This window comes from Anneissia japonica, unplaced genomic scaffold (genome assembly GCF_011630105.1).
Source record: "Anneissia japonica isolate Jap-2015-1 unplaced genomic scaffold, ASM1163010v1 scaffold993_len1110182_cov180, whole genome shotgun sequence".
Classification (NCBI taxonomy): domain Eukaryota; kingdom Metazoa; phylum Echinodermata; class Crinoidea; order Comatulida; family Comatulidae; genus Anneissia; species Anneissia japonica.
In genome coordinates, this window is record NW_022749760.1 from 393,556 (window position 1) to 405,128 (window position 11,573).

At 35.1% G+C, this 11,573-nt stretch overlaps 2 protein-coding genes across 5 annotated transcripts in view; both read left to right on the forward strand.

Moving 5' to 3' along the window:
- The window catches only part of LOC117121190, an 8,777-nt gene extending 4,367 nt beyond the window's left edge, over nt 1-4,410 (forward strand). For all 4 annotated transcript variants that reach the window (XM_033266303.1, XM_033266304.1, XM_033266302.1 and 1 more), the window contains exons 4-6: nt 1,055-1,190; nt 2,862-2,954; nt 3,478-4,410. In XM_033266303.1, the coding sequence (XP_033122194.1) occupies nt 1,055-1,190; nt 2,862-2,954; nt 3,478-3,665 (417 nt within the window). In that variant the 3' untranslated portion in view covers nt 3,666-4,410. The remainder of the gene's footprint in view (nt 1-1,054; nt 1,191-2,861; nt 2,955-3,477) is intronic.
- Nucleotides 4,411-5,775: 1,365 nt separating this feature from the next.
- Nucleotides 5,776-8,030, forward strand: LOC117121180. Its single transcript, XM_033266294.1, has 3 exons — nt 5,776-5,822; nt 5,918-6,052; nt 6,889-8,030. Exons 1-3 carry the CDS (start codon nt 5,776-5,778, stop codon nt 7,331-7,333), a joined length of 627 nt encoding a protein of 208 aa, XP_033122185.1. The 3' UTR covers nt 7,334-8,030.
- The last annotated feature ends 3,543 nt before the right edge of the window (nt 8,031-11,573 follow it).

An 11,573-nucleotide genomic window follows, 5' to 3' on the forward strand; every position in this document is an offset into this window, starting at 1 on the left:
TATATAATATACGACAGTATTTCTAGCCGTATTGCCAGATTTATCTGGCCGAACGCCCTCTTGAGGCGTAGCATTGTGTAATACGATGTTCTCTACGGTTATTTGGATTTGTAGAGTGCATCATGCGAAAAAGCCTCTATGCGCTTGGTGATTGAGCTCTTTGAGTTTGACATTTTGAGAAAAAAGAAAGTTGAAGTTATTTTATGAAACTAAAAAATCTACTCCTGTTCAACCATGAAGCATTCGTGGTCTAGTGGTTATGACGCTCGCCTTGTTAGCGAGAGGTCGCAGGTTCGAATCCCGTCGGAGGCATTTTATTACACAATGACTTTTATAGGACTTTATTCGTTGAAAAGCTATAGGGCAGCCTACGATGTTAAATCATGTCCTTATTTAAAACACTGTATATGTACCTTCGATGATTTATATTATATTTATTCAACAGTGTTAACGGCCAACTCCCTTCAATATCATATATATAATATATATATATATATATATATATATATATATATATATATACTATATATATATGATGTGTATAAGAGACAGTATATATACTATATATATATTTCTATCATTCTTTATTCAGTGACAAAATAATGTGTACACAAATATACACATATATATATGTATGTATATATATGCGTATAAAAGTATGTATATATAATTATAAATATTATTATAATTTATTATATATATAAAATTATAAATTAATATAATTATTATTCGTTAATTGTAGATATATATTATATGTATATATAGTATATATATATACATATAATATGTATATAAAATTAATTAATAATAATTATAATAATAATTTATAATTATATATATATATATCATTCTTTATTCAGTGACAAAAGAATGTATACACAAATACACACACACACACATATATATATATATGTTATATATATATATATGTGTATATGTATATATGTATGTATATATGTATGTGTGTGTATATATATATAGAATTACAAACACACATGTATTAAAATCTTTGATCTCATTGCACAAATTGTTGTCTTTAAACCTAAACTTTCAGGCAATGCAGGCTGGGTTCACAAACATTGATGCTTTGGATGGTAGTGAGAAGTGCTTAGAAATAGCAAGAGGCAAAAACGTTTATAAGAATTTGATAACGGAACTGGTAGGAGATGATCAGTTGAAAATCAATGAAGGTAATACATTTTGTAATAAATATTGCATTTCATTCAAAGATATGAAAATACAGGCATTTTTGTATAAACAAATGGATAAATAATATTTCCTATATTTCATTTTCTATATACATTATCAATCATAATGTGACGTTTAAATTGCATATAATATGTTTGTGTATGTATACATAGTAAAATGGTTAACTGCATAAGCAAATTTATTGTATTTAGGCCTATGGATGTAAAATGCTACCGAAACTTCTAAATAAAATAAAATCAGCCAAGCATTTTTTTGTTAATAAAAATTTAACAGCAAACTTTATTAAAGACATGTGAGAGGCGAGTGGAAAAATAAATTTTATAATTTGAGCAGGGTTGCTAGGCCTACTTGACGTACTTGATTATGTAATAAAGCTTCAATAGTGATGTTAAACTTGTATTAGTGATGATTTTACCAAATGATACAAAAAAAATACTTTTGTAGAAAGTTCATCATCAGAGAGTCTACCGTACAGTACGAGTTTTTCTGCGACATATTGCTGGACTATAAAAATGCTGGAATATAAGTACAACGTGTATGTTTTTAGGGAGTTTGTATGTTGTATATTGTATTTTTTCTTTGCAGAACCATATTGTAAAACAGCGTTACCATCTCGTCTGTATAATGTTTTCCTGCATAAATATGTTATAAATAGATAATGAAATTATTAATTTCATTTCATTATAAAAATTTAATACAAATAATTTGATGAAAATATTACATATATAGAATATGCATAAATTAACTTCAAAAGATCAAAGTCACCATGACTCTGGACCCCCAAAAACATAACTATTATTAGCAGAATAAATTTCTCTAGTTAAAATCACAATTGATGTTAACTTACGCAAGCTTTTGTCGTGTTATCAACATGACTTTATCAGGCTTAGTCAGTTGTTATGGACATTGCGTGAAGAACGCCCTCTGTTGCTAGCTCTGGTCCTGTCTAGTCTTTGGAGGTGAAAACATAGGCTCTAACAGAGAGGAACTGAAGAAAGAGTTACAATGTATCAAAACGGTTCTAAAAAGATGTGGAGACCCGGAATGAACCCAGAAAGTAAGCTTAAGACAATAACAAAAAATGACAAATTGTATAATAGAAAATGAAGTAAAAATGTCACACATACTAAGCTTAAAATAAATATTGGTCTGCCCACAAGTGACTGCGTATCAGAAAAAGAAATCCTGACGAACAGTTTTACACAAACACAAAATTGACATTCTTTCAACCGATTCAAAAATGAATAAATTTGAAACATCTGATTTTAAACAGTGGAGGATCCGTCTCTTATACACATCTGGTAGGGGGGGGGGGAGGCTGTCGTGGAGGGACTTTTACAGTCTATCACCTCAGCCCCACTATGGTTGGGGCTGAAGGTAAGCAAATGTATGATTATGGCCTGAAATGGCACTCTCAGACTTTGAATACAATCTATTTTTCTCCATTTTTGTTTAATATTAAAAGATTTAGTGTGGGTGGGTTGCTTGGGCTGGCTGAGTCCCCCACTTAATCCGCCACTAGTAAATATATATATTTGAAAAAGTAACATTCGTTCTAAAACTTGGTTCACATTTATGAAATCGTCTTGTTTTATGTAATTTTAAACCAATGAATCTTTGTGTATTAACATTTTCTTTTGGATATATTATAGATACTTATGATGTGGTGACGTGCTGCGGTGGGTTTACACTCAACCATCTGACTCCAACTGTCATACCCGAGTGGATACGGATTACAAAACCTGGTAGGCCTATAATCATTATTTTATTTTCAATAATTAAGCTGTTTCCTAGGTTTAACTCTACCATCATCATAGGCCTAATCATTATTATTAACATCATCATCATCATTGTTACCATTATCATATTGTAATTTTTTTATACTTTTTATTAATTAATTTATTTATTAATTTTATATTTATTTATTATTTTCAGTTATTTTCTGGTTTTTGGATTTTGTCACTGTAAATTTAATTCTAATTTGTCAACTTTTTAGGTCTAGCTGAATTTCTATATTTACGTATTATTATTGAATGGTAATGTATTAACTGAGTGTCTCATTAGCGTTGGGTTAATGAACCACTCTCACTGATTATTGTTGAAATTCCCCCGAATTATACATCTCGCTTTACTCAAAAAAAGGGGGAAAAACCGTTTTTAATATCTACTTACTAATAATAAATTCTGTATTGAATTTACTTGTGTTAAAATATTAGGAATATTAAGATAAATGTTTAAAAATTCCTTATGCTATGTCTTCAAACACAGGAGGCTACATCTTCAATTCCTTCAGGCACCGTTGGCTTAACGTGGACCCGACCCTCAAAGACGGAAAACTTGAAAAAACTATAAGGAGATTGGAAGATGAGGGGAAATGGAAATTAATTGAAACGACATTGAGGAAGGGTCAAGCCAACAACACGGACTCGATTCTTTTTGTTCATCAGAAATGCTGAAAAGATTTATCTAAAATGATTTTACGTAACAATATTACGATTTTCTAAATAAGAAGGCAAATGTAATATTCTTAACTTATGCTTTAATGATTGCATTCGGAGAACAGCGTATACTAAATCGAATATATATTTTGTTATTAAAGGGGGACAATAATATAATGTTTAATATGTATTATTGTTTGAATTATCATCTGTATGAATTACAAATCCGGCATGTAAAATAATATGTATCATTCACTATCATAACACATTTAATGTTTTTTATGTTCAAAGCTCTTTGTAGATCGGCCCTACTAACGGTAAGCTATAGAGCGACAGTTTTTGTTTTTGTTTTTGTTTTTTTTTGCTGTATTAGGCAAATGTTCACGGTATATGTAGACAGGGAGCAATTATACATAGTACAACAATTTTCTTATGGCACACTATTTACCAACGGTCCGTATACTTTATGGACATCAACCAATGGTATGTAGACCATGGTACACTTGCTTATCGCACATTTACCACTGGTACATCTACTCATGACATATTTACAAATGGTAAAATTACATAGCATTTTAAGTCCACATATTTTGTCTGTGACCGTACAGAAAATTATTAATAGCTTAAAATGAGTCGTAGATCTTCTCTAGATACACCACACTAAGGAATATAGGCCTAATAACTTATTCGCTCATCTCAGGTATTACTTTCAATTTTGTTTAGCATACTTTTACAATGAAATAAATTTATTCGAGAAAAGAAATATTTCAAACTGTTGTTTTCAATGTGTATGTTTCCAGTGAATGCGCTTGCGGACTGCCAATTAAATACGCTACGCAGAGCATCTTATTATAGTAATAAAGGTCCATGCACAGATGATACTTGCAATTTTTACCCTGGGCTGCGCCCCCCACCCCCCGTCGGGGAGAAAAAGTACAATTCGTCGGAGCATCGGCCCTCCCCCGTCGGGGACCTCGCAAATACACTACACAAAGGCTGCCATATCCAGTTAAATCCAGTTAAATCCAGTTTAAATCAAAGCAGAAGATGTTAAAACACTCATTTATCTTCCTTAAACATTTTAGTAATAGAAGCCTCTCGCACGTCGACTGTGTGTATATAAACGGTATCTTTATTTTGAAAAAAAAAATCAAACATATAAAATCATTCAATGGCATGCAAAGCTAAATTGCAGAAATAATTTTAAGAAGTTCGCATTACAAAAGAATTACAAAACCAACACAGGGGGTGGGAATATATAAAAAAAAAAGGCAGTGGTGGTGACAGGGTGTACAGGGGGCATACGACTTCCATCATTTAGTCGGAGAACACTGCATAAAACAAGTTTACAGTGTATGAGAATGCCATTTTGTGTGTACATTTTCTCCATGCATGGTGTGGATGAGGTGTGTGTGGATCTCTAACTTGAGACCACTTTTCCAAAGACCCAAATAACAATTGTCAATCTTTTAACACAAACCTAGCCTCTCTATTTGGAAACCAACCCCGAAACCACCCCAAATTTTCAGGTCCCAAAGGTGGTCTCTGGAGGGCGAACTGTATTTGCAACGTAATTGAAGACTTCGTATCTCGAGAAACTGATGTTGATTATCACCAACCATAGAGAAAATTCTCTATGCACCATAGAGAAAGCACCAACCAACTGTTCACTCACCCAACAGGGAGCTGGCCCATGCATACACATGCACGTCGGTATTGTGTTATATTAGACGACTTCACAGTGTCCAACTTCATGATATACCACGGTCAATTCATACAGTCACAGCTGATGTGTAATTCGTAATAAAAAAAGACTAGCGAACCATGTCTTACACAGCTGTTACGATGAACAATTGCGACTCAATAGAAGATTACAATAACACCAACAATATATGATAGTCCTACTCTGTGATGACTATTGTTTTTTCCAATAAGAAAACATGTTACAACCTAATTTAATACGTGGCGAGGATTAAACAGCAATTTGAGCCGCGCGCTCCTATAACCTGAATGCAAAGATGCAGATACAAACTATGAGCATAACTAAAACAACTTCTAGTTGGCCTACACAAGAATATCTTACTGAATCGTTATTAAGATTATTCAAGATGAAATATATACATTCGTTATGGATAATGACTGCATGTCTGTGTACATGTTCCGCTTTGCCCGTTGGTAAGTTTCAGATTATATAATTACTTGAATTAATATAGAATAGAAAAACTATTCATAACATGCATAAGTTAATAAGAATGTTCAGCACGTTGTAGGCCTATGAAGCTACTTGGTAACGCTGGATTGTCAGTACAGCCCGGGGTGTATGTGGACAGTGGCGTTGGGTTTCACGAGATTGAAGGCGTCAGTAAATACATCCGCGTTGGTCAAAATCCAAAGCAACAAACTGTGTATGTAAATCGCATTTGGATGATTTCCACCACATGAATGGACCTCTGCACCCTGGGATATTTTAGTTAAGGTGTGACCCAGACTTTAAAAAAACGAAGTAAGAGAAGGGGAGACGTTACAAATTGCAAAAGCTTTAAGTTATAAACTAAAAGAGTCCATAATTACCGGTACCAACCAAATTAAAAACCTGATTACTATCATTATTATTTACTATTATTATATTTTAATATTAAAAATTAAAGAATTAAAAGTCTAATTAAAACCTAATAAAAGACCAAGTTAAAGCCTCTAGGCTTTTATAATCAGATGTGGTTCTAGGATATTTGCCCGACGGGAGGGAGGGGGTGGGCAATATCCTCGAGGTTGTCGGGGAGACGAATGTGGGCGTGGCCGGCCGTGCGTCGCTCAGATTCTTTCAAATATGACAAATTAGAGGTTTCAAATGCTTTTAATCGATTAAATACATACATTTTTTATTTCTCCTCGACAAATTGTGATTTTCCTCCAGGCGGGGGAGCTTTTACCGACGGGGCCCGACCTCTTGCCACTCCCCCCTCCCCACTACACACACACACACACATTGGCGCCAATCCTGGCCTTATTGAAAACTAATAAATTCGTCAACTGTTAAAATGTTTTAAAAAGAGGTTCATCATTGTTTAGAATAAGTTTAACTTATTTCTCCGTGTTAATGCAATCACAATTCCTAGCACCCTGAGAAACGCTCAGACACCAGAAAATATCTTAATAGCGCCCTCTTAAAGTCCAAAACATTACTGTATGACATTATTGTTTTACATTTAATTGATTAATTCTGATGTTCTATCCATTACAGGGAGACTGTCATAGGACAGAAATTGCCGCCAGGAAACAACAGAGAGCTGTCTGTCGAAGACAAGTCACAAGACTCCATTCTTCGTTTTCTTAACCGCCAAATATTAAGTGTTACTGGCAAAGACAAATCTGGGGCGAAGAAAGCAGATTCTCTTTTTGACAATCTAAGCACTGAATTGGAAGTAAAAATAAAACTAATGACGTGGGAATTTCAGAAGACAGCACTTGCTATGAAAGAAAACTTCAAAAATGACAGCGAACGAGAAGAAGCGCTACAGACAATCGAAGGGGACATCGATGTAAAAATGTCAGCAATCGCGAAAGAATTCGGCGAAACGGAAAATGCCGAACAGGAACCGGACCTAGCGACAATAGGCGATGCGATTAAACGACGAATGAGGTTAATTTTCAGTAACAACGTTCATTACGACAAAGACAACTTGTAGATGTGTGCATTTTTTGTTTTTATTCATTGTATGAGACAATATTGTTATAATCCTATAGAAAAAACACTATTTAATATTTAGAATGTTAAGCGGACGAGAAAAAAAAACACAAAGGAAAATGAATCATTGTTGTTGTATTAGGCCTACTAACATAATTCAAATGTTCGTACACAATGTGAAAGGTTCCTACAACGCACTCGTAAATTGAACACGGGGTCTGGGCTCACAAGCCAGGGTGCGCATCTTTCCTTGGCGTTGGGTCCACTGTGCAAATGGAAGATTCGCCACTCCTCTTCACAACGTTCTGCTTACCCTTCTCAGCATTAGCTAATACCTATTTTTTTTACTCCTGAGAATAGAGAAAAATTGTTGTTTTATCGCTATGCTTGCTGTTGTTGCTGTTGTTATTAAAAGTAGGTAAATATCTAACAACTTTGATCTGACTAGCAACACATCTTTAATACCGATGTATAACCTTAACGTAAAGTTGTAGCCTAGTGTACCAGATGTACCCGCCTTCAGTCCCAGGGGCTTGAGTTCATATCCCTTCTTCTCATGACAACAACTCTTTAAGCCTTGTCATGAGAGTAGACCCGCTACGGATGAGAATTATTTTTGTTTCCAATTCAGATTTATGGTCACAAAGCGTTGTATATTTTAAAGAAAGAAAAATAAAATAATAAAACGAACAAAATAAGATGATTTTTTTATTTCTTGTGATTTAAAAGGTCCAACGATTTAAGCAAAAACCTCACTCTTGACATCTAGAGACAATTCCTTTTACAACCCAACATTTATGCACGATCACGACAGAAGAGAATCGGTGGAGGAAACAGTCACCGACATTTATTAATATGTTGATTTTGTTTCCGAATAGTGTAGGCCTAGAAGCTTGCACAGAACGATGCACACGTGAACAAACGTCTTCACGGTCCATCCGAGGGACGAGGTAAACGGTTCGGTGGTTTCTTTTTTTGTTGTTATAGTTTGAAATAAAATTTTAATTGAATTATATTATAAAACTGTCTGTCTCCCGGGCACTTGAAGACCGGTATTGGTAGGTAATTGAGACGTATTGTCACACAGCCGTTTTTCCCTCTAAATCTCTGATCATAATGAGACTGTCTCTAATCATAACAATTTCAATACTTGCTACACTATAATATCTTCGCCGCAAAGTAGAGATAAATTTGCATTAAAACGGTTACTACAGTACTATAATTTGATACACATTCATGTAATTTCCATTAATAACTATATTGGCATTACGCGAGGCCTATTTAGTGCTCTATTTTTGCTTTTTTTTCCCCTTTTCCCCCTTTTTTGCAGTTTATTTATTTATTTATTTTTTTTGCAAAGGAGACGGCCAATATCAAGCAAACATGACAAAAGACACTGTTTCGGCCAGCATTTTTTTTTTCCAAATTTTTCTAACGCTGGTGCTCAATTTCCGAGCATTCTTCAGAAAATTTAAAACACTGGCGGGAATTGTCTTAATGTGAACACTACCACTAGATTTACCCCGTGAAAAAGAGAACTTTTATCAGCATCCATGGCGTGTTTCAAGAAAAAGCCAATCCAAACAAGTTATATCATATAACGTATCCTTGCCAAGAAAGGTGGATTGGAGGAGGGTGGGGTGAAGTCGTAATGGCGCATGGTCTGAGTGGAGCAATTATTGGGTGTTCACTCCCTATTGTGTTCTGTCTTACGAATTTTGGACAAGCGTGTACCGGCAGTTATATAATCAGTAATTTAAATCATTCGCAGGTAAATTTATAAACCTTACTAGTTGTGAATGCACCAAGCGTAAATTCTGAATTTTATAAGCTCTATTTTAGACATCGAGGCGACGTATTGACAAACTTATTTAGTTTAATAATGAATGAACGCTGCTAATAATAGGATCGTGGGCCCCGAGCACGGATAAATTCCGAAACTACTAAAACGTTGATCATATGCTAGTAATCTGGCGCCTTGACTCTAAACAGCCCTGAGTGGAAGACCATTACAATTACGATGATTAAAACAACATCATGATAACTTGAAAGAGAAAAACCGTCGTCTATATGCTGAACCTTTAGTCTCCTCGCTTCCACAACAAAGCATCAGAATGCAAAAAGTCTTGTTTTTCATAGATTCGCTACCGTGCACTGTGTGCTGTCCCGTCCCCGACGCCAAAAGAGCAGGAAAGCGTGTAGCGACGTTTATTGAAACTAGGTTTAACAGTAATGATAATGTAATGTACTAATGGTAAGCACCACACATTATGCCGTAGCCTCACTGTCCAATGAATAAAATTTGAATAACAAGAGAAAAAACGGAAGCCTGTACCAACAGTAAATAAATGACCAATCAATCAATCAATCACTCTTACCCGCCCAAGATAAATCAATCAATATCTCAGTCAGTCAGTCTCAATCAATTTAACGAATCAATCAAAATATCAATCTCTGAATCAATCAATCAATTATATCAACATCAGTTAATCAATAATACTCAACCAATCAATCGAAGAATCAGCCGTACCAATCAATCAATGTACATACTGTATCTCTAAACAAATGGGTCCGTATACTCTGCAAGATATCATACACATGCTCTGGTGGTAAAGAGTCGCCCTGGCAACCTAAAATCGCGATGTTTGTTTCAAATATCAAAACACATACTAAAAATATTTTCTATGAAGTAAAATAAAATATCAAGTGAAACTAAAAGCGAATATGAATATTGGAGACACACTTTCCCAAACCCTCATCGTTGAGAAGCAAAAATTTGAATTTCATGCCATTAATTTATTTAAAATTTAAGAAAAATAAAAATGACAGACAGAAAAAAAATACAGAAATATAAAAAAATTGCCGATAATTGCCGGCAATTGAATAAACGGGAAAAAAATCTGTTGCTGACGAGAGTCACACAAAAACATTAATTAACACCCATTTAAAAACACGTAGGAATATGTACAAATGCAAGCTTTATGCAATGGTGCTTTTCAAGGGTGTAATAACGATATTATGCCTGTAGGCGTACTAACGAACTCTTGACAATCTACACTGACAGGTTGATAAAAATGCAAAATTAGTTATAAATGACATATTAAGCCAGGTAGCACTCATTTATGGTTTATAGCCAACGGAACATAATTGCTACAGCCCAGCAAGATCAATTTCATCCAGTGATCCATCAGTAATCAAAGAAGTCAACGGTAGGCATGGGCGCGGTACAAAATTGCTACAGCCCAGCAAGATCAATTTCATCCTGTCATGTGATCAATCAGTAATCAAAGAAGAACGGTAGGCATGGGTGCAGATCATGGGAGACGTGGGTAACACGTCCCCCACATATTTTAAGGGGGGTTGGTCCCCTACTTTCCTGCGGCATTGTGATTTCATAAGTCAAAAAGATACCCGAAAATTGTTAAAATGAACTACATAAATGACCCAGGTTTTAACGAAAGGGCCCTGCACAGCCAGAATACATCTTCTTATAGCAAGATGATATCTGCCCACAAAAAATATCTGAATTACCACACGGCTTGAATGCGCGTGACTTCATTATTTAAGAAGTTATGAGGGAAAAAAGCGTGTAATGCTAAGATTGGTTTTTGGCACATGAAGTAGGTAAAGTAAAATAAATACATCAAAGTCAATTTCTATGGCGCATCACAGAGATTAATTACGTCCATTATGATTGCAGAAAATCCCTATGAAAAGATCGTGAGAAATTTGTTGGCACTTATATTTTGATTATAATGGTGATGTGATGATGGTGAATTTTATTATTTCCGGCCAGCTAGAGGCTCTATTTACCTAAATTTTCGCGCCTCAGCCCCAACCATGGTGGGGCCGGATGCATGGCTTAAGGTTTAAGGTACGGTAAAGGTAGACCATGTTTTAAAGTTTTATTTTCAATGCTACATCACACATATTACTGAGAACTATATGGCTGCCAGTGGACGCTATGGGAGGGCTAAGGGAAAACCAGCTCTCCGTCTCCTGCTCCCCCCCCCCACCCCACTCCTTCGGGAATAAAAAAAAAACCACAATTCGGCGGGGGGAAAAAGTATTTTGTACATATTACATGTAATAGACTCTAAAATCGAATAAATAAGCATTTGAAACTCCTAAATTGTCATAATTTTAGGGGAGGTGGGGGCTAGGTCCCTGGATCACTTTCGAAAGATTTTTAGCGACGTCCGACCACGCCCACTTTTTTCTGGTCGGGGACGTCAGCCCCC

Excerpts from the sequence above, each read along its gene's own strand:
- LOC117121180 (XM_033266294.1), top strand. The coding sequence starts at position 5,776 with ATGGATAATGACTGCATGTCTGTGTACATGTTCCGCTTTGCCCGTTG. Across the intron at positions 5,823-5,917 it reads ATGTTCCGCTTTGCCCGTTG|GCCTATGAAGCTACTTGGTA; the intron begins GTAAGTTTCAGA and ends AGCACGTTGTAG. Across the intron at positions 6,053-6,888 it reads AATCCAAAGCAACAAACTGT|GGAGACTGTCATAGGACAGA; the intron begins GTATGTAAATCG and ends TATCCATTACAG.